The sequence below is a fragment of the Macrotis lagotis genome, chromosome 7, assembly GCF_037893015.1.
Source record: "Macrotis lagotis isolate mMagLag1 chromosome 7, bilby.v1.9.chrom.fasta, whole genome shotgun sequence".
Classification (NCBI taxonomy): Eukaryota; Metazoa; Chordata; class Mammalia; order Peramelemorphia; family Peramelidae; genus Macrotis; species Macrotis lagotis.
In genome coordinates this window covers 38,185,588-38,207,041 of record NC_133664.1, presented here as the reverse complement: position 1 = coordinate 38,207,041, position 21,454 = coordinate 38,185,588, and the positions used below count along the sequence as shown (strand labels likewise).

The following is a 21,454-nucleotide window of genomic DNA, read 5'->3' as shown; positions in this document are numbered from 1 at the left end:
GGGGTTAGGTTAAAAAGTCAAATGACCCACAAGAAAGGGAGCACTTAGGAATACAGTTCACTTTCATCTTCTGCTTCCCAAGAGCTTTGCCCATAGATTCACCTCTGGGAGTCCTACTTCTTTCTTTTCAGGGTCCTGCCAATAAGAAATTAGCCTGTGAAGCTTCATTCAAAAAGGATTTGCCTCGCCAAACCACAAGTCACTTGCTCACACCACATCCCCAAGGTATCTCCTAGTTCTCGTATCCTTCATCACAATTGATCAACCTGCCACAAGAACCTTCGGTCTATTTTCTGAATCAATGAAAGCACTTCCTCCCTCCAAAATACCCAACAACAACAAAACTCCAAGATTTGAGAAACAAAAGAAAAATAAAGCTAAATTATAGAATCCCTTGATCTATCTAACAGTCTCTACTACTCAGAACACTACCCGAGAACCCCATAGCTCTTCTCCCCACACTACATGTGAGGGGTTTGCCACTTAAAGGATTTGCCAGAGTCCTGGGCACTTTTTCTAAGACGTGGACTCTCCATATTTATTGTCTGCTAATTCATCTGACAGCTGTGAATCAGGCAGATTTGGAATAAGCCACTTCAACATCATGAGGGAAACATAGAGAGATAAAGAGAGAGAAAAGAGTGAATTCAAGAACAAAACATTTGGAAGGGAAAGGTTCCTCCTTTTTGACAGAACATATTGCCCCCAAATGTTTTCCTTTGGGTGACCCAGTGACGTCATTTAAAACCAGAGTTAGGAACACAAGCTCCTCAGTCTGAGACCCCAGAGGCCATCAACCCTCATATGATTCAGCTGAAGGAACTGAGGCCAGGGATGTGAAGTAGATGATCCCAAATTACATAGGGAGTAAGGGTCAGAGGTATAATTTTAACTCTAATCCTCTCTCTAAAGTCATCTCTCATAGCATACATGCTGCTCTTTTGGAAGCTTGAGTCCTTCCCTAATATCTCTCTCCAACTAAGCATAGTATAGGTGCTAAATTAATACTTACTGAGAAGCTGATACGCACTAACCAAAAGCTCCCTTCTCCTAATAGCCACTCCTAAGGCTAAGAAGTTGTCACACAGTGACCCTATCAGAGTAAGGTCAAAAGTGATGGTCCAGAGTTTCTTTCCCTCCTGCAGGCTTGACTATTCATTAATATCTAGTCCCCCAAAGTCTTCCCTCATCCCAGTAACATGAAACATCACCATATCACAAATTCCTACTCCTTTCCTCTAATTCCTGTAACCTCCTGGTCCCTGAAAAGAACCCTACCAAAACCCATCAGACTTTACTGGTTTGGGTGAGTGTTCCAACCTATTTCCATTTTCTTCCCTGATTGCCCTTCAAGTTATAAAAACATCCCCTCAATAAAATTTACTTGCTTTACTGCCTTTCTGTATATCTGAGTTTCCTTGAATCTCTAAACTTTTGTGGTTCAAACCTTCCTCAAGGCCCCTTTCTACTAATTTATTTTTAGTGACGTGCCAAGGAGCAACTTACCAACAAGGCATGTTTTATGAAGGGATCATCGTTGAAGGCTATAATAGTGGGAATGATGTCCAGGGCACTAAACTCCAGCATGGCTGTGTTGATGGAAGCAACATCAGAGGATGGGCCTGCCACAAAGAATATAGCGACTTTCCTCATGAGGAGGCCATTACGCCTACGTTTGAAGACATTTCTTGCCACAAATCTCAGGGCGGTGCCAAGTTCCCGTTGGCCCAAGGACTGCTCCAAAGGTATGTTCCTGATGGCTTGGAGGAGTAGATCCTTATTCTGAAAGTCTGAGAAGCGAATCAAGTAATGTATTTTGGTATTATATGAAACAATGGCCACCCGGGCATCAGTTGGACAGTTGTTTTGGCTGATGCTCATCCTTCCTATCAGTGACAGCAAAATGACCTTCATCCTCTCAAATTCTGACTTTGTAACATCTTCAGACATATCCAGAGCAAAGACCACCTCAGTTGGGAACACAGGACATTTGGCTTTATCTTGAAAACAAAAAATAATAAATAATTAACATTCAGTAACAACTCCGAAAATTCCATGATTTTAAGCAAGAAAAAATTATACAGTTACTTACATGATGAACAAGCTGAAAAGGAAAAGAAGAAAAAGAAAAAATGCTATAATTGGTATTTGGACAATAAGCATCTCTTTTACTTTCCATGCTTTCAGCAGGAAGCTACAGAAACATTCCTTCAGAGGAGTCTGTGCAGTCACAAAATCTAATTTCTTAGTCCTGAACCATATGATGCAGATGGATTTAGGAAAGGCAGACATCATACTAGAACTTCTTGGAGCCATAGTAGAATAGAAAGCCACAAGGCAAGGAAGAAGACCTGATCATGTAAATTAGACCTGACTATTTGTCAGTGGGAAAAGCTAACTATCCCTGGTGCTAAGAAAAACTGGTGTTTGACAGGATTAAAATATCCTGGTATAGAATCTCTTCCCCATTCCAATCCATCCTCTGCAACAGCTGTTGAATGGAAAGTTCCAAAGTTTTATCATTCCATTCTTCTATTCAAGAAGCTGCAGTGGTTCCCCATGTCTCCATTCTTTCTCCAACACAACCCTACCAACTAGTCCTTCCTATCAAAGATGATCACACCAACCAACCAAATGACTGGAGATGTGAGTTGCACAACTGATTTTACATTAACCTCTTTCTCATAGTCAATGTTCCATCAAACTAGCCAACTGTTGTACCCTGTACATGACTCACTTCTGAACCTTTTTCAAGCTTTCCCCATGTTCATTCCTCTTCATTTCTGACTCTTGGAATCTCTGACTTTCTTCAAGGATTAGATCCAGTGTCACTACCTACTTTAAGGCCTTTCCTGATCTTTTTCATTGTGACTGTGCTCCTTCTAACAAATTATTCTGTATTGACTTATCTGGTGTGTTGTCCTACCAGTAGAATGGAAACTCCTTGAGGGCAGGGACTGGTTTTGTCTTTGTGTTCCATATGATTAATAACAAAAGTGGATATTTATCATAGGACCTAAGTCCCATGGTAATAATACTAATGCTACAACAAGGTTAAAAATGAAGGAATTTTCAATTTATAGAAAGATAGATATATCTTGTATTATATTTTATATATGTGTGTGTGTGTGTGTATAAATCTATGTATGATATGTCCATCTGAGCAAGATGGTATTTATTTCTATTGAAGGATAAACTTTGATTTCCCTTATTAGGTTTTAAATGTTTATGAAGTTCTCTGGTAAATAAAAGGGAAAATGCCTTAGTAAACAAAGTGCTAAGCTCAGAATTAGTAAAATGTTAATTCAATCCCATCTCTTCCATTTATTAGCTTTCTGACTAGGTAAGATGCTTGAGTCTTGGTTTCCTCATCAGTATTGCTCCATAGGGATAATAATCCCTCGTGTCTATCTCACAGGATTGTCACAAGTATTACACTACAAACTTTCTAAATATCAGCCATTTTAGGAAATCCAGGTAGGACAGCCTGCCAAGCCATGGCCATACCCAAACAACACAACAAACTTTCTCATGAGTGTTACATTCACCAGGTTTCAAGCCCAGGCAGTAAGCTAGGTTTGTTCTTCATTCTGACACAGCATGCAAAGACCTGCTATTCCAATGGCTTTGTGACTATTAAAAGAGGAACTAAAGTCAAGGTGTCATTTTCATTTTATGGCTCTTTCATCGAGAAGGGTCTTCTAGCTTCAATTAAATTGGATGGTGAGGGACCACTTGAGCATACAGCTATCAACAAACTGACAAATCTTTGGGAAGCTCCTATTGTTCTGTGTGTTGGGGATGGAGGGGCCATTACAGAATGGGTCCAAAAGGGCTAAGGATCCCTCCCATCAAGCATAGATGTTGAGGTTTACCTGGAGAGGACAGGGAGAGATTAGGCTACTCACGGCAATTTTTTTGAGTGAAGTCAACAATGTCACAAGGCTGTTTAAGGGGAAGGAGCAAAAGAAAGTTACAAAAGCAGAAAATATCAGTGATTTAGAAATTCTTCATAAGGGCATCAATGTCCCCAGTCAGTTTTTCTCTTGTAGAAAATTCCAAGGTTGTGTAGAGAAAGGAATAGGGTATCTGTGAGTTTCATTGAGATAGAGAGAATTACAGTGAGGAAAATCCCCCCATAAGGGCAAGGCAACATCATCTCTGCAACTTTAATGGAAGAGAGGGGTGTCAAGCTCAAACAGAATATTGACTTAGAAAACCTCAAACATGATCTATGTCGTAGTATATTTTTATGTAGTTTGTTAACTATTTCCCAATTGAATTTCAATTTGGCCTGGGCCTGCTGTCAGTGTGGTTGACACCTCTAGTTTAAGTTTAAGAGAACTACCAAGAAGCAAACTCCCTGCCACTAAAGGCACTGTCATACCTTCCTCCCACCTCTTACCTGGCAACAAACTGTCAAATATGCCCAGAACCAGATTAAAATGTAATTGGGAAATGTTTTATAAAGCAAAAAATATAAATATGACATAACATTGATTTGTGATTTTCTAAGTCATATACAGCCTCAATTTCTAATTGAGACTGACATACCTTGCTTCACAGTACTCTTAGGTAGGTGACTTGGGAAGGGTCTCACAGTCAGGAGGTATCAGAAGCAAGACCTGAACTCAGGTCTTCTTGACTTTGAAACTGGCTCTCTCTCCCCTGTCCCTTTCTATCTCTCACATGTGTCTACAGATACTATGTTTCTGGAAACATTAAAACCCTGATGGGTTTTTTCCCTTTTTTTCTAATTTATTTATTTATTCTTATTTTGTACAAATAATGTATTTTTTTACATTACTAAAATATTCTTGTTTAAGAGTAAACATAATACCCCCTCCCCCCAAGAAAAATATAGATGGTTTTTTATGTATGTGAGGAAAAATCATTTTTAATCTGCTATAGAGCATGGGATGTCCTTTTTTATTCTTCCTATTCCTCAGTCCTGGTTTCTTTGGGGCTGGAGTCACAGAGGAATCCCACCTGGGCATCAGGACAATCAGCTCTTTGATCTCCGAGATGGTACACCCAACCATAACACCTCACCCTTCCTCCTTCTCCACCACTTTCCACTGCCGATAAAGCTCTGTTGTTCTGACCCCTCTTTATCATATGGAACAAGGAGGAAATTTAGAGGTCATCCGGGGTCTCTCTCTCATTTTACAGGTGAAGAAACTGAGGTTAGGATAAGACAAGGAAGTGCTGGGATTCAAACCCAGGCTTCTGACTCTATCATTAATACTTATTCAGAATCAGGTGGTCTAAGCCAAGTACACAAAAGAAAAGAGGCTTCCAGATGATTTCAGTAGAGTACCTTAAGATAAAACCTAGAGGAACCTTGGTTGAAAGAAACCCTATAATGAAAACCCAGGTTTAAATAATAAGGAAAAACAAGCTGGAAGAAAGGCCAGAGTAAAGGGCTCAGAATAACGAAGATCTGGATTTGAATTCTATCTTCACAGATGGGACCTTCAAGGTAAGCTAATCCAACTCCCTCATTTTTCACAAAAGTGCTTAATGACTTGCCCAGGGTCAGAGGTAGCTAATGACAACGCCAGGATTAGAACCTGGCTTTTTTTCTTTCCACTACTCCCTTCAGCCTCTCTTTCCAAGGCCCAGTTTTCACATCTGTCATATGAATATAATGCCTGCAGTTTTGCTTTTTTGCTTTTGTCCCTCTTTGTGACTCCATTGGGGTTTTCTTGGGAGAGATACTAGGGTGGTTTGCCATCTACTTCTCCAGCTCATTTTTCAGGTGAGGAAACTGAGGCAGGTGGGGCGAAGTGACTTGCCCAAGGTCACACAACTAGTGAGTGTCTGATGTCAGGTTTGAACTCAGATGAGTCTTTCTGTCTCAGGTCCTGCGCTCTGCCACCTTTTAGTGTCAGCTTCCCTAGCAGAACTTTCTAAGGGAATCTTGGACCTGCCCTTCCTTCCTTAAGCTCCCTAAGGCCTGACTTTCATTATTACTAACCTGTTGGAAGTTTGGGGAGGAAGAGGATGAGGGGCAGTTAGGACTTTGGTTTCACGTCTTTTCTGTCTTAAAGTTGTTATACAATAGTGACCCCTAGTGTTACACACACACTACACTCACAATACACATATACATGTAATTAGGATAATTAGGTAAAATAACAGGGGTGGGAATTACATAACTTCAAGAAGAATTTTCCTTGACACTTTTATCTAAAAAGTCAGCCTCCCTTCTACCTCTCTCCCCAGGTCAAGGCCCAGAGTTGGGCAGCATGTCTGCCATTTGTAACTACCAGAGAAGGTTGGAGAGACTCCTCACTAAATGATGGGTGGGGGATTAGGGGAGGGGAAAGGATTGGAAAAACTATGGGACCAGGATTTTTTTTTCTTAAGGTTTTTGCATGGCAAATGGGGTTAAGTGGCTTGCCCAAGGCCACACAGCTAGGTAATTGTTAAGTGTCTGAGGCTGGATTTGAACTCAGGTACTCCTGACTCAAGGGTCGGTGCTCTAACCACTGCACCACCTAGCCACCCCAAGACCAGGATTTTTTTCAGTCATAATAGCCCCCAAAGCTGACAATTCTTTTTTTCAGGGTTTTTTTTTTTTTTGCAAGGCAAATGGGGTTAAGTGGCTTGCCCAAGGCCACGCAGCTAGGTAACTATTAAGTGTTTGAGATCAGATTTGAACCCGGGTCCTCCTGACTCCAGGGCTGGTGCTTTATCCACTGCGCCACCTAGCCACCCCCAAAGCTGACAATTCTTTAGAGAGCTGTCCATACCAATCAGTAAAGAATCCTTGAAGAGCTAAAGATTCTACTTAAGTAACAAATTTCCCCCCAAAACACCAACCACTGGTTTACACTTAGTTTTTTAGGAACGAAGTTATCATATTCATCAAGGAACCTCTAATTTTTTTCATTCTAAGTTAAATCATAAGGAAGGAAACTGAAGAATCTTTCTGAGAGATAAGATGATCTGTAATGAGTAAAAAAGCAAGCAACGTCCACTGAGCAAACAGAGGTAGACAGAAAATTCAAAACCAGGATCCTCACTCACCATCATGTCTGTCAAACCCTTAGGTCCCTTGATGCCCTAAAATGAAGAGAACCCAAGATTTAGAAGGCTGGACACCACATGCCACTGAATGTTCTTTCCCCTCCTCTCTCCTCCCTGGTCACCTTGCCAGGATATGTGCTTACTGTCTGTGAGAGGACAGGAGTTCTTTGGAGGCAGGGTCAGGATTAGAGTAGACTTGACTCCTTCACCACTTCCATACTCAACTCTGAAAGTAACTCAATATCTCTGGGACCCAACAGGCCAGTGTTTAGAAGTGGCATGGGAAGCAAGGAGTATGGTTGCTCTTGGAAATTTCTTACCAAATGACAGGCTTCCTATATACGTGCAGCAATTTTTATACCAAAGGACAATCTAAGTGAAATGTTACCATTGGTCCACGTGGCCCTGGATCTCCTGGTAATCCATGTAGCCCAGGCAAGCCAGAGTTTCCCTAAAGAGAATCAAACCAAAATAAAACACTGTCTCTATTGGTATTTTTTTTCAGAAACCATCTCCCCTAAATTAGCCTCCAGCACTGAAATCCCTACCATATCTTTGCAAACCAAGATTAATCACCTTGATACAAAGTCCAAGGATTATATTAGAGAAAAGCAAAACTGTAAATCAGCTACTAGGGGTTTGTGGAGAATGGGATGTGGGGCAAGGTTTGCCTTTCAATAGAAACATGCAAACTTCTTTGAAACAGATCTCAAAAGAGGGCTCAGAACCCAGGGTCCTTCAAGTATGGAATGCACTTGCAAAGAGCAGTTCTGACTGTCAAGGGGAGAATTTCCTCTGAGCTAAGGAAATCAGTTTGAAGAACCCGAGAAAGTGATGCCCCTAGTCAGGTGAACAGGTCAGATGCCTTGGCCAGAGTACACCTAAAGCACTATCTTTCATTCTGGGGGTCCCATTTTAGAAAGACATTGAGAAGGCAAAACATAGCTAGAGAAAATCACCCAAGATGGTGGGAAGACTCAGAGTCAGGTCACACCAATAGTGATTGAAGGACTTGGAGGTGTAATAAGATGCCTACAAAAATCTGAAAGGCTACCAGGAGGAAGAAGTAGGATGATTCTGCCTGACCTGCAGGAAGTTTAGTTCATATAAGAAACTTCCTAACAGAATTGTCCCCAAAGGGAATGGCCTGCTTGGGAGATCATAGATTTTCTTCACTAGAAATCTCTCTTTAAAGAGAGGTTGGATGAGTTTTTGTTGGAAATATTACAAAGGGGATTACTGGGGGGAGGAGGGGTGTATTCTTGGCAAAGATACTGGAGTGGTTTGATATTTCCTTCTCCAGTTCATTTTATAGATAAGGAAACCGATACAAACAAGGTTAAATGACTTGTCTAAAGTCACACAGTTAATAAGTGTCTGAGGGAAGATTTGAACTCATGAAAATGAGTCTTTCTAATTCCAAGTCCAGTACTCTCTCCATTATGGCACTACCTAGTATGTGCAGACATAAGGTGAACTAGATAACTTCTTTTTTTTTATAAGATTATGTATTTATTTATTTATTCTTAGGTTTTTGCAAGGCAAATGGGGCTAAGTGCTTGCCCAAGGCCACACAGCTAGGTAATTATTAAGTGTTTGAGACCAGACTTGAACCCAGGTACTCCTGACTCCAAGGCCGGTGCTCTATCCACTGAGCAACCTAGCCGCCCCTAGATAACTTCTAAAGTCCCTTTCAACTCAGAGATATTGGAAGTATCCCTTGGTCTACCTTGATCATGGATATTGCTTTTACACACACACACACACACACACACACACACACACACACACACACACACACACATCTTATTTCTCCTTTGTATTCTCAGCACCTAGCAAAGTATGTCTTTCTGGCACTTCAGTATTTTTCAAGATTTGTGATTTTTTTTTTTCCCAAGAAGGAAACGATCTCCACCAAAATTGATTATGACCTTAGAAACCTCATAGCTAATGGACAGTTTCCAGTCTTGCAACAAAAAAAAAAAAGTCATCACCTATTGTCTAATGTTATGCTGAACCTCTCAGAACTTTTCTAGGTTGATTTTTGAATGAAAGATGTAATGGGGCCAAACTCAAATCTCCATTTTGGTGAGACTCACTGGAGCTTACCCACCATTAACATGGTTTGGGAGAGCCCAAGGTCATCTATATGCCATGATAAGTCACCATAATAGGATTTTAGCAGACCTACAACACAGCATCTTAATAGTGTTTGTGAAATTTAAGTAACAAAATTATAATCCCTAGGAAAAGAAATGAAGGAGAAATCTGGCAGGGATGAGGAAGAAAACCAAAAAGTCTCAAGTTGCATCACGTCGCTGACTGCCTCTTTGTGAGGTCAACTTGAGAGATGTTGTATCAGAAAACATTTTAACAAAAAGAAAAGCGAATTTCAGGGCAAGATGATCTATTCTGAGACATCTTCTTCCATCTTTTCTGATATGGTCCTAATAAGCAGCCAATGTAAAAAAAAAAGTGTCCTCAAGTTTATTTTTAATCGATTTTAGCCTGCTCAGGAAAAAATTATAATTTTGTGTTGTTGTGTATTTTGAGTCCAGAGGAGAAGAAAGTTGAGGGAAGATTTAAGACGAGAAATATCAAAGGATTCCTTGGAAAACGTACAACTCCAATGATCCAGAGAGCCTCTCAAAGACTCCTGGGTATGATCTCTGAGCATTGCGCTAGAGACAGCCAAGAATATGCACCAAGTCCTCTGATACTTACCCTTTTCCCTGGAAATCCCTTTGGTCCTTGGTTTCCTGGATGGCCTTTATCACCATCTTCCCCCTTTAGAGATTTAAAGCCGATTCTTAAGAATGAGAAGGTCTAATCGACTACAAATGTGCAGATTCCCCAAAAGCCAGATGACTTACTTGTTCACCAGGGTATCCAGGGAAGCCAGGCCTACCCTAGTATCAAAGACATCAGGAAATTTGATTTAATGTTGTTTTTTTAATTAAGACTTTGTTACGAAACTCTTCAAGGGGAAAAGGGGAAACATTTCTTAATTCTAAGTGAATAGACAAGGCACTGTTGCCAGGGAAAACAACTGCCGAAAGCTTTCCCATCTCCTGTTGCTCTTAAGGAGCCATATTTCACTTATGTAACTCAAGATAAGGTAATTTTCAAATGATTTTTACAAAACTCCCCTCCTTCAGCCTGCTGTCTATTTAGGGTTCTTCATTAGAATTTTTTTCAGATATCTCAGGCCTCATCCAACAGTGGGCAACAATAAGACAAATGTCATGTTTGGAAGGATAGCGGGGAGCTATGGCCCTTTACCAGGAGCTTTGCGTGATGTCTAAAAAAATCTATGGGAACGTATTAGATAATGATCACAGGGTCTTATAAAATGTTGAGTTGGAGACAAACTAGGGAGTCTCCATAAATATCTCATTGACTTGGATTCTACTCAGGATGCCTCCCTAAACGTGCTCTCCACCCGAAGAAAAGTCAGACGTCCAAGATGGCAGAAGGAAAGAGTTAGGAAGGGCTTCTTCTAGTTCTAGTTGTTATTGGATAGAAATATAACCTTGGACAAGTCTCTTTGACTCTTTAGGCCTCTGTTGTCTCATCTGTAAAGTGAATAAGTTGGAAGAATGAACCCTAAGCCTATAAATCAAACTCTGACCTCATGATAAGCCCAGGGGACCAACAGAACTCTAAGTGAAAGCAACCAAGTATACTCTGTCTTTTCTGTTACAAACTTTTGAAAAAAAGGGAAATTTAGAAACTGATCCCTCAGTCCTTTATATAGAGGAAGCCATCATCAGTCCTGATACTAAATTGGTCATTCTTTTGCCTTCAAGGAAGAGACAGTTTCTAATTCAGAGTAAATTAATAATTTGAATTTACCTTAGCTCCTTTTCTTCCTGGAAGGCCATACCCATCAATGCCATCCAACCCCTAAGAAAACAAAAGCAGAAAAAGAAAGATTTAGGTAACAAGGTCACTCTGACACCCGCATCACCAAGCAAGGAACCCTTAGTGGTTCCAAGATGAAAGAGTAGTTTTGGAAACTAAATGCCTAATACCTAGATTATATTAGGCAGTAAAGGGATTCTTGGAGATGAAAAATAATTATTGGAGAGCCAAAGAGACTCTAATCTTCAGATAGGACAGTCAGACTATACAAGAAGGTCCAAATCTTGTCCTCAAACAAAAACTGGGCTTTTTCCATAGGACAAAATAATATTTTAAAAAAACTTGATGATTTAGGAGTATAGATCTTGATGGAGAAGAGACCATAGAGCTCACCGAGTTTAAGCCTCTTAGCTTACAAATGAGAATGAGTGGTGAAGTGGCTTGCCCAACATTGCACAGTGAATAAGTTGTGTACTGGAAGACGTGAACATAAGTCTTCCTGATTCCGAGTTCAGTACTCTTATTGTGCCATCTGGCTTACATGGAGGAAGCTAGGTGGCTCACTGGCTAGAGTACTAGGCCTAGAGTCAGGAAGAGTTGAGTTCATATCTCATCTCAGACACTAACTAGTTGTGTGACCCTAGGCAAGTCACTTAACCACTGTTTGTTTTAATCCGCTGGAGGAAGAAATGGCAAACTACTCCAAGATCTTCACCAAGAAAATCCCATTTGAGATCACCAAGAGTTGGACATAACTGCTAAACACAAAACTTACAAGTTATTTAGCTTAGCCTTCAAGTAAGAATAGAGAAAATGCAATCACTGGAGGAAAGATGCTATGACCTTGCAAATTGGTTTCTTTTCTGGACATAAGTTGTAAGCAAGATGTAAGGCAGAAAATGACAGCCATTTTTTAGCAGGAAATCCAGAGACAAAGAAGAGACCAAGAAAAGAGGGAAGAGACCCCAGAATGTGCTGTGCCCTTATTGTACTGAGCAAAGAAAGCTAAAGCTAGGTTCTCCGGTGTGGCTGATGAGAATGAAGTCCAAAAATATGGTGCTAACTCTTCTCTCTCAAAGAATATAAAATGTGTCATGAGTAGCCACTACCCCATATCTAAATTATATATTTTGGAGAATTTCACCTACAGTAATTCTGGGAAACAACCATTTAGATTGAGATACTTTTAAGTTAGCACTAACAAGTAAACAAAATGAAGTCCCAGTAAAGGTAGATTGTATTTTAAGTGGGAGGATTTCAGTGAGAAGGGGAAAAAGAAGGCAACTCTCAATTTTTAAAAATTCTCAAGGTTAGCCATCAGGGAAGCTAGGTGGTGAAGAGGATAGAACAGTGGTTCTGGAGTCAGGGGGACCTGAGTTCAAATCCAGTCTCAGACGCTTAATAATTACCTATGTGACCTTGGGCAAGTCACTTAACCCCATTGTTTTGCAAAAATAAAAAAATAAATAACTTTTTTTTTCCATTTTTGCTAGGCAATGGGGTTAAGAGGCTTGCCCAAGGCCACACAGCTAAGTAATTATTAAGTGTCTGAGGCCAGATTTGAACTCAGGTACTCCTGACTCCAGGGCCGGTGCTCTATCCACTGTGTCACCTAGCTGCCCTATAAATAACTTTTTTAAACAAAGGTTAGTTATGATAGATTAGTGATTCATATTTTAAGTTGTTTATTGATGGCCAAAGGAAAAAGAGAAACAAATAACAAAAGAGAAATGTGTTTATCTATGAGTTGGTCTAAGATTCAGAATAAACTCACAGGTTGACCTCTTGGTCCTTCTGGTCCCATTACGCCATTTTCTCCTGGATAACCAAGCTCCCCCTTTGGCAACATAAATTGAGTATGGAATTAATTTTCTCTTATGGTTCAACCTTACAAGTTGATATACTTCTTCTTGCCTATGACCATGTTTCACACACACACACACACACACACACACACACATACACACACACATACACACACACACACACACACACACACACACACACACACACACGCCCTAGGAGGAGGGAGGTGCAGGGAATCTGAATTTATTGAAGATGGACTTCAGATGACAAGCATATCATTGGACTAATACTTAGTCTTTCCAGTCTTGTAAAACTTGCTAGAATATCTCTGCTAACACAATGGTCTTTTAGAACATGAGATTATAAAGAATAAATGGAGTAGAACTTTAATAGAGTGATAGTTACTATATTTCATATATACTACATACATATATATATGTGTGTGTTTATGTAGCTGCATTTGTCCCAATTATGCACATATATGTAGGTGAAATATTTACATTCCTATAGCTTATATGCATACAGATATTTAGATTATATGTGCATATCTTATTAAAGCATAAAGTCAGCAAGAATTTATATAGATATCTCCATACATTTATGTACAAACATACATATTTTTTCAGTTGCAGAGCAGAGTGTGATCTGCATTTGTAGGAGATTCCTAAAAGGCATGACTCTACATATAAATATGGTGTATATTGAGAAATTGCGATTGAGAAATCTATTTCCTGTCAATGGTTGTCAACATAGAATTTAGTTTTAATGTTTATTGGCTAAACATACACACATACACATTTATATACATAGATATACATGCAAATACAGATTTATTTATAGACTCATAAACACACATATGTGTGAACATATCTATAATATTCTATATATGTCCTAAACCACATATGTGAGTATAGACACATGGGTATATGGATGTAGATAGGTATGTATGTTTTTATTTAGATTGTTTAAATCCATATAAAGGCCCTAGGGTATATCCTGTAAATATGGACACAGACATAGAAGCACATACAACTAAAATTACAGCCAAAGGTGTGGATAATTGTTTAATAATTCTGGCTAAACATGACCCCCTTTGGGGTTTATTCTACATTATTCCCATTTTCCCCATCACTCTCCTAAGTCTAATCCACAGAACAGGTCTGTGGCCTGCTGACTCTCCCATGGTGTGAAGACTCACACATTAAGAGTTCTGACCTCCCTCCCACCCCCACCCCCTACCCAGACCCTCTTCTTAGGACTCTGGCACATGTTTCAGGCAGTCTCCTCCCTGCCCACCTCAGGATGCCCAGCTGTCAATTCCCCAGGCTCCACATTCTACTTCCCCCTCCCCTCCCTGCCTAGCATATTCTCCCTCTAGGACTCATAGAATCTGTCTTGAGAGCTGAGGTCAAATGATTGCCTTTCTTTTGTATTCCCAGGGCTTAGCAGAGTACTCAGCAAGCAGTAGGTCTTTAATAAATGCTTGTTGACTTGATTGATAATTCTCTTATGCAGTATCCTTCAAGAGATCTCTCCTGTTTCCTCCAGTTAATTGGCCCCCTCCCCAATGTTTCTACATTGCAGGTATCTTATTAAATGGGACTGTGTTGTACCCTATTTAGAATGTAAGCTCCTTGAGGGTAAGGCTGTTTCATTTTTATCTGTGTATCCCTAGTGTCTGGCTCATAGAAGGTGCATAACAAATGCTTACTGATTGATTGATAAATATCAAGATAATCATCAGTTTGTATCTGTGTGACCATCAATCCTTTGCTGTACAATAAAATGGGCAGAGTCAGTCATGTTCCTTACCCATCTATAAGGCCCTCAATGCGGTAGGTAAGACTAGAAATTGTTGACTAAGTATAACACTAATGACTTTGCTAATGTATAAACTGGGAAGGCTACAGCTGATACTCACCTTCATTCCTCTTGGCCCAGGACTCCCAGTAGGACCCAGTGGACCTGGCGGACCAGGATTCCCCTGAAATGGATGGATGACAGAGGATATGCAAAGGCAATTTACAGATGAGGAAATCAAAGCAATCCATAGTCATACAAAAAGTTTCTCTAAATCATTACTGATTAGAGAAATACAAATTAAAGCATCTCTGAGGTACCATCTCACCTCTCAGGTTGGCCAATATGACCAGAAAGGACAATGTTTAATGTAGGAAGGGATATGGGAAATCTGAGACATTAATACATTCTTGGTGGAACTGTGAACTCATTCAACCTTTCTGGAGGGCAGTCTGGACCCATGCCTAAAGGGCAACAAAAATGTGCATATTCTTTGATCCAGCAATACCACTACTGGGTCTGTATCCTGCAGAGATGATAAAAAGGGTAAAAACATCATTTGAACAGAAGTATTCATAGCAGCCCTGTTTGTGGTGGTAAAGAATTGGAAATCAAGTAAATGTCCTTCAATTGGGGAATGGCTTAAGAAACTGTGGTATATGTATGTCATGGAACACTAATGTCCTATTAGAAACCAGGAGGGATGGGAATTCAGGGAAGCCTGGAGGGATTTGCACAAACTGATGCTGAGTGAGATAAGCAGAACAAGACAAACACTGTACACCCCAACAGCAATATGGGGGTGATGTTCATCCCTGATGGACACATGCATTTCATCAGTGCAATAATCAGGGACAATTTGGGGCTGTCTGCAATGGAGAATACCATCTGTATCCAGAGAAAGAACTGTGGAGTTTGAACAAAGACCAAGGGCTATTACCTTCAATTTTTTTTTAATTAAAAAATGTGTTCTACATAATTTTGCTATCTCTAATATTTTATGTTCTCTTCAAGGATATGATTTCTCTCCCAAGACATTCAATTTTGATCAATGTACAGCATGGAAACAATATAAAGATTACCAGACTGTCTTCTATGGGGGTAGGGAGGTGGGGAGGGAAGGGAGGATTGAGGAAAGATTGTAAAATTCAAAACCTTACTGAAAATGATGGGTAGAAACTACTATTGTTTATGATTAGAAAACAAATAAAATATTAATTAAAGAAATAAGAAGAAATAGATGGACCAAGTGAGACCATCATCAAGATCACATGAAACCTGAGCTGTGGCTAACTGGTTCACTGGCCATATTGGAAATATGGGCAAACATTTCATTCAATCCTCCCTGTGGGTTGCAAATCACAACTAAGTTTACCATCATCGGCTTTCTAGAATTGGCCCACCCCTCAGGTGCCAATTGAATCATGTAGAGTTAAGCCTAGATCTTTTAATTGTTTAACCTATTCCATCCTCTCAAAATGAATGATATTCCACTGCTTGCCTTCCCAGTGGATTGAAGAAAGAGGGGGGAGGTGAGAGGGAAGGTGAGATTCGGAACTCAAAAATTTTTTAAAAGAATATTAAAAGTAAATGATAAATGCTTTTTAAAAAATAATATGCAAGGAGCCAAGATGGCAAAATAAAGGCAGGAACTCCCATGAGACAATTTGGAAAACTCTTTGGAAGGGTCTGTTTTACAGGGTTAGAAATGACCTGCAACACAGCCCAGGTCTCGCTGTGTGGCAGCCATCCAGGAATAGCCCATTGGGCACCTGAGCCCCTGGGGATGCTTGGGTGGTGGCAGCTTTGGGATTGCCAAGGACAACTTGGAAGGTCATTAGGAAAACTCTGCCATATCATGCAAGAGTGCAACCCAGTTCAAGGCAGACCTCAGTGCCGAACCAGCCCCAAGGACCAGGAGCAGACCTGGGGAGCCTTTGGACATCTGCTTCCAGAGCCCCCAGTCCAGGGACATTAGGCAGATTGGATGAGATTGTAGAGGTCCCTTTGCTGTTCCTGAGGCAAGACTCTGTAGCTTTGCCTATACCCAGATCCAGGGCTCAGTCTGGGTCCCAGTCTCAGGAAAAGGAGCAGAAGAACAACAGAGCTAACAGCTACAGCAGAACAGGGACCTTCCTCACAGCTCCAGGATGGAGGGGAGTGCTGATGGTCACCCACAAGCCATAACACAGGCCAGGGGAGCATCAGAGCCTCTCATCAGACCTTAGAGGAACTGAAAACTTGCAAGTCCCTGGGGGTGTCCCTGAAAACAGTTGCAAAAAACCTCAAAAGCTTGGGACAGTGTATCCTCTACCCTGGAATCAGAGCTCCACCTTAACAAAGAGTTAAAGTCAAGTCATAAGCTGGAAAAATGAGCAAACCACAGAAGAAGAAGAAATCCAACCATAGACAATTACTTTGTCCTATGGAGGATCAAAATATACACTCATAAGAGGATAACAAAGTCAAAGCTTCTATAGGAATTGGGCTCAGGCTATGGAAGAGCTCAAAAAGATTTTGAAAATCAAGTAAGGGAGGTAGAGGAAAAATTGGGAAGAGAAATGAGAGTGATGCAGGAAAATCATGGAAACCAAGTCAGCAGCTTGGTCAAGGAAATGGAAAAAAAACTAAAGAAAATAACACCTTAAATACTGGCTTGGGTCAAACGGAAAAAGCAGTCCAAAAGGTCAATGAGAAGAATGCCTTAAAAAGCAGAATTGGCCAGATGGAAAAGGAGACAAAAAAGCTCTCTGAAGAAAATAATTCCTTCACATGTAGAATGGAGCTAATGGAAGCTGATGACTTTATGAGAAATCAAGAAGCATTAAAACAAAACCAAAAGAATGAAAAACTAGAAGAAAATGTAAAATATTACATTGGAAAAATAACTGACCTGGAAAATAGATATAGAAGAGATCATTTGGAAATTATTGGACTACCTGAAAGTCATGACCAAAAAACAACCTACATATCATTTTTCAAGAAATTATCCAGGGAAACTGCCTTGAGATCCTAGAAGCAGAGGGTAAAATAGAAATGAAAAAAATCCACTGATCACTTTCTGAAAGAGATCCCAAAATAAAAACTCTCAGGAATATTATAGTCAAATTAAAGAGCTTAGAGTACAACCCAGAATCAACTCCCCAGCAAAAATGAACATCCTTTTTCAGGGGGGGAAAGACGGAAATTCAGTGAAAGAGGGGACTTTCAAACTTTCCTGTTGATACAACCTGAGTTGAACAGAAAGTTTGATCTCTATAGTACAAAACACAGGTGAAGCATAGAGAGGGTGGACAGGAAGGACTAATTATGAGGAACTTAATGATGTTGAACTACTTATATTCCTGCGTGGGAAGATGAGACTGATAACTCAAAGGAATCTTCTCATTTATTAGGGCAGTTAAAAGGAGACTATATAGACAAAGCACAGGTGGGAATTGAATATGAAGGGATAATATATTATAAAGATGGAGTTAATGGGGGAAAGGAGTATACTTAGAGAAAGGGAAAGGAGAGGTAGAATGAATTATTTCACATAAAGAGGCAAGAAAAAGCTTTTGCAGTAGAGAAGAAGAGGGTGAAGGTAAGGGGGAATGAATAAACCTTACTCTCATCAGAAGTGATTCAGAGTGGGACAGCTAGATGGTTCAGTGGATAGAGCACCTGCCCTGTTATCAGGAGGACCTCAGTTGAAATTTGTCCTCAGACACTTAATTACCTAGCTGTGTGACCTTGGACAAGTCACTTAACCCCACTGTCTTGCCAAAAAACAAGTGGCTTAGAGAGGGAATAACATACACACTCAATTATGTATAGAAATATATCTTATCCCAGAAGAAAATAGGAGAAGAAGAGGATTGGAAAAAGGGGATGGGGGAGGGAAGGGGAGTAGAGGTAATCTAAGAGAGGGGAGATCATGGGCAAGGGTAGTCAGATGCAACACACTTTTGAGGAGAGATAATGTGAAAGGAGAGAGAGAGAGAGAGAGAGAATGCAATAGATGGGGGTGGAGGGGAACAGGATGGAGGGAAATAGAGCTAGCATTAGCAACTGTGAGAAAAAAATATTGAAGCAACTTCTCTGATGGACTTCTGATAAAGAATGGAGTCCGTTCCAAAATCAGATGATGGCTGAATACAGACTAAAGTATAGTTTTGCCCCCCTCGCTTTATTTTTCTTGAGGTTTTTTCTTTATTGGGAGAGGGGGTTATATTTACTTTTACAACATGACTATTGTAGTAATGTGTTTCATGGCTACACATATTTAACCAAGTAACTTGCTTTCTCAATGTGGGGAGTGGGGTGGGAGGAAGGAAGAAGATTTGGAACTCAAGATTTTGGAAGTAAATTTTGAAACTTGTTTTTATATGATGCTGGAGGAAAATTTGAAATAAATTTGAATAAATAAATAAATAAAAAGTATGCTATTCAATTAAAACTTGAACTACAGGGAGGGGGTGGGGGAGGGAAGTGAGATTAGGGGAAAACTGTAAAATTCAAAAATAAATAAATAAACACACTTACAAACAACAACAACAAGAAACCATGAACCATAGGAGGAATAAGGAACATTCTGTCATGGAGATTATGTCTGGTCTTTGACATATACTAGTTGTGTGACACTAGCCCCCCCACTCTTTAGATACTTAACCTCTCTCTTTTTTTTTTTAGATTTTTTGCAAGGCAATGGGGTCAAGTGGCTTGCCCAAGGCCACACAGCTAGGTAATTATTAAGTGTCTGAGGCTGAATTTGAACTCAGGTACTCCTGACTCCAGGGCCAGTGTTCTATCCACTACACCACCTAGCTGCCCCTGATACTTAACCTCTCAATGCTTTAGACAACTCTGGAAGACCAGAAGTCATCAATTTACATTAATAGAGGCATATACTTCATAGAGAATCCCTCTATCAATGGGTTCAGTTCAAAAAATCCACTACAGACATGAAATGGAATAGAAGGTTCTCTCATCATATGAGGGGAAAATAGCTTATGGTGTCCAGATTCAGGAGACTGAGGCCTGAATTTTTGTTTAATCTAGTCTAGTCATAGGACATCTCAGGGACGGGGGGGAATAGAAAAAAACACAATCCATCATGACTCTTTGTGACCCTTTCTTGTAATGCTGGCCTCCCACTTCTGTGGTGGTGCCAGGTTTCTTCAAGTTCTGGATAATTTGGATAAGGTGGGGACTCTTGTCCAAGAAATCTTTTTCTAGTTCACAACCCCTTTCGGCACTTTCCCTCTGAGATGACCTTTTACATATCTTGTCACATCGTTTTATAAATGTCTTCACTATTATAAAATGAGCTCTTGAGGGCAGGGGCAATGTTGCTAAATTTTTTTTGAAACCCTGATGTCGCACAAGGTACAACACAGAGGGCTTGGTACCACCTGCCTGGGGATCAGATTCCTTCTTAAACAGAGATAGTTGAGAATAAGGAAAGAATGAGTATAATCCCACTAAGGTACCCTCCTAAGCCTCCCCACCACCTTCGTTCATTCCTTTGACCTCCTTTCTAGCTCAAATATGTGCCTAAAAAGGACTCAGTGACTTGAAAAGCAGAAGAAACCAGAGATGTATAATAGTTATCTAGAATCCATCAAGGAGATCACCCAAATGGGATGGGGTGGGGAAGTTTCCTTTACAAACCTACCTGTTCTCCGGGTAAGCCCTGTTTTCCAGACATTCCTGGTGGTCCTTGTTCACCTCTTGGACCCTGATTCAAAAATTAAAAAGAGATGCTAACTTTTCACTTTTTAAAACTTGCTTTATGGTTTTTTTTCTTTCTTCCTCAAGTTTTTCCCCCTTTAGTTCTGACCATTCTTTCACACCATGACCAGTATGGAAATATATTAAACAATTGTGCATGTGCAACCTATATCAGATTATTCACTGTCATGGAAAGAGGGGAAGGAAGGGAAGGTGGTAATAAAATCTGAAACTCAAGAGCTTACAAAAAGATGAATGTTGAAAACTATCTTTGCATGTAATAGGAAAAAAAATTAAATAACCATTTTAAAAAAGAGAGAGAGATGTTAACTTTGGAAAAAAGGCATATAGGCTTCCACACAATTCCACATAAAGTCTTGGTAACTGAAGAATAATAAATAACATCTGAGTGATGCTGTTCCTCCATTGATAAGACTTTCAAAAATAGTCCCAGCTCTTGACCCTGAAAGACTCTGGGCAAACAAAGTAGTGTTTAAGGCTCTTTACAAACTGGCCCCTAATCCTCCCGCCGGGTTTCCCTCCATTCATCGTACATTCTAGCCAAATGACCTTATTTGTCATTTTTCAAATAGATAAACTCCATCTCCCAACTCTATGCCTTTGTGTAAACTGTTCTCCCAGGTCTGAAATGCATTATTTCTTCTCCTATACCTCTGGGCTTCCCAGCTTCTTTCAAGCCCAGTTTGTGCATCACCTCCTAGAGGAAGCCCTTCCTGAACCCCTTCAGTAGTCAATGCGCTATCCCTCTTCAATCTGTCCAGTCTTTCTCCATTTGAGTTTATCCTTTAAGAACTCTTAAACAAGGTCCATTAATTTGTTTCTGTAAAGAAATATGACAACTATATTTCCCTGTAATTGATTTCCATTGTAATTTTATTTTATACATCTAAAGACATTGTTCTCAGAAGGGGTTATTACACTTCACCAGATACCATCAAAGGAATCCATGAAACAAAATAAAAACTCCCTGCTCTAGTAGAATAGAATCTCCATGAGGACAGGGATTGTTTCTCCAGTTATCTCTATATACACAGTGTCTTACACACAGTAGGTACCTAACAGCAACAGATAATAGCTAGTATTTACAGATTCTTAAGTTTTGCTAAGAACTTTACAAATATGGTCTCATTTGATCCTCGGAACCACCCTGGGAGGCAGGTGCTGTTAGTTTCCATTTTACAGTTGAGAAAACTAAAGCAGACAGTAATTAAATGAT

The 21,454-nt window shown here is 40.0% G+C and overlaps 1 protein-coding gene across 1 annotated transcript in view; it reads right to left on the bottom strand.

The window, feature by feature from the left end:
* LOC141494023 (collagen alpha-4(VI) chain-like) overlaps window positions 1-21,454 on the bottom strand; it is a gene marked incomplete at its 5' end in the record, with an annotated part of 103,895 nt that overhangs the window by 22,286 nt on the left and 60,155 nt on the right. Inside the window, 10 exons of the mRNA XM_074195212.1 lie at window positions 1,507-2,000; window positions 3,909-3,945; window positions 7,036-7,071; window positions 9,760-9,822; window positions 9,909-9,944; window positions 10,891-10,941; window positions 12,674-12,736; window positions 14,627-14,689; window positions 19,642-19,920; window positions 20,162-20,224. Of these exons, the coding sequence (XP_074051313.1) occupies window positions 1,507-2,000; window positions 3,909-3,945; window positions 7,036-7,071; window positions 9,760-9,822; window positions 9,909-9,944; window positions 10,891-10,941; window positions 12,674-12,736; window positions 14,627-14,689; window positions 19,642-19,920; window positions 20,162-20,224 (1,185 nt within the window). The remainder of the gene's footprint in view (window positions 1-1,506; window positions 2,001-3,908; window positions 3,946-7,035; window positions 7,072-9,759; window positions 9,823-9,908; window positions 9,945-10,890; window positions 10,942-12,673; window positions 12,737-14,626; window positions 14,690-19,641; window positions 19,921-20,161; window positions 20,225-21,454) is intronic.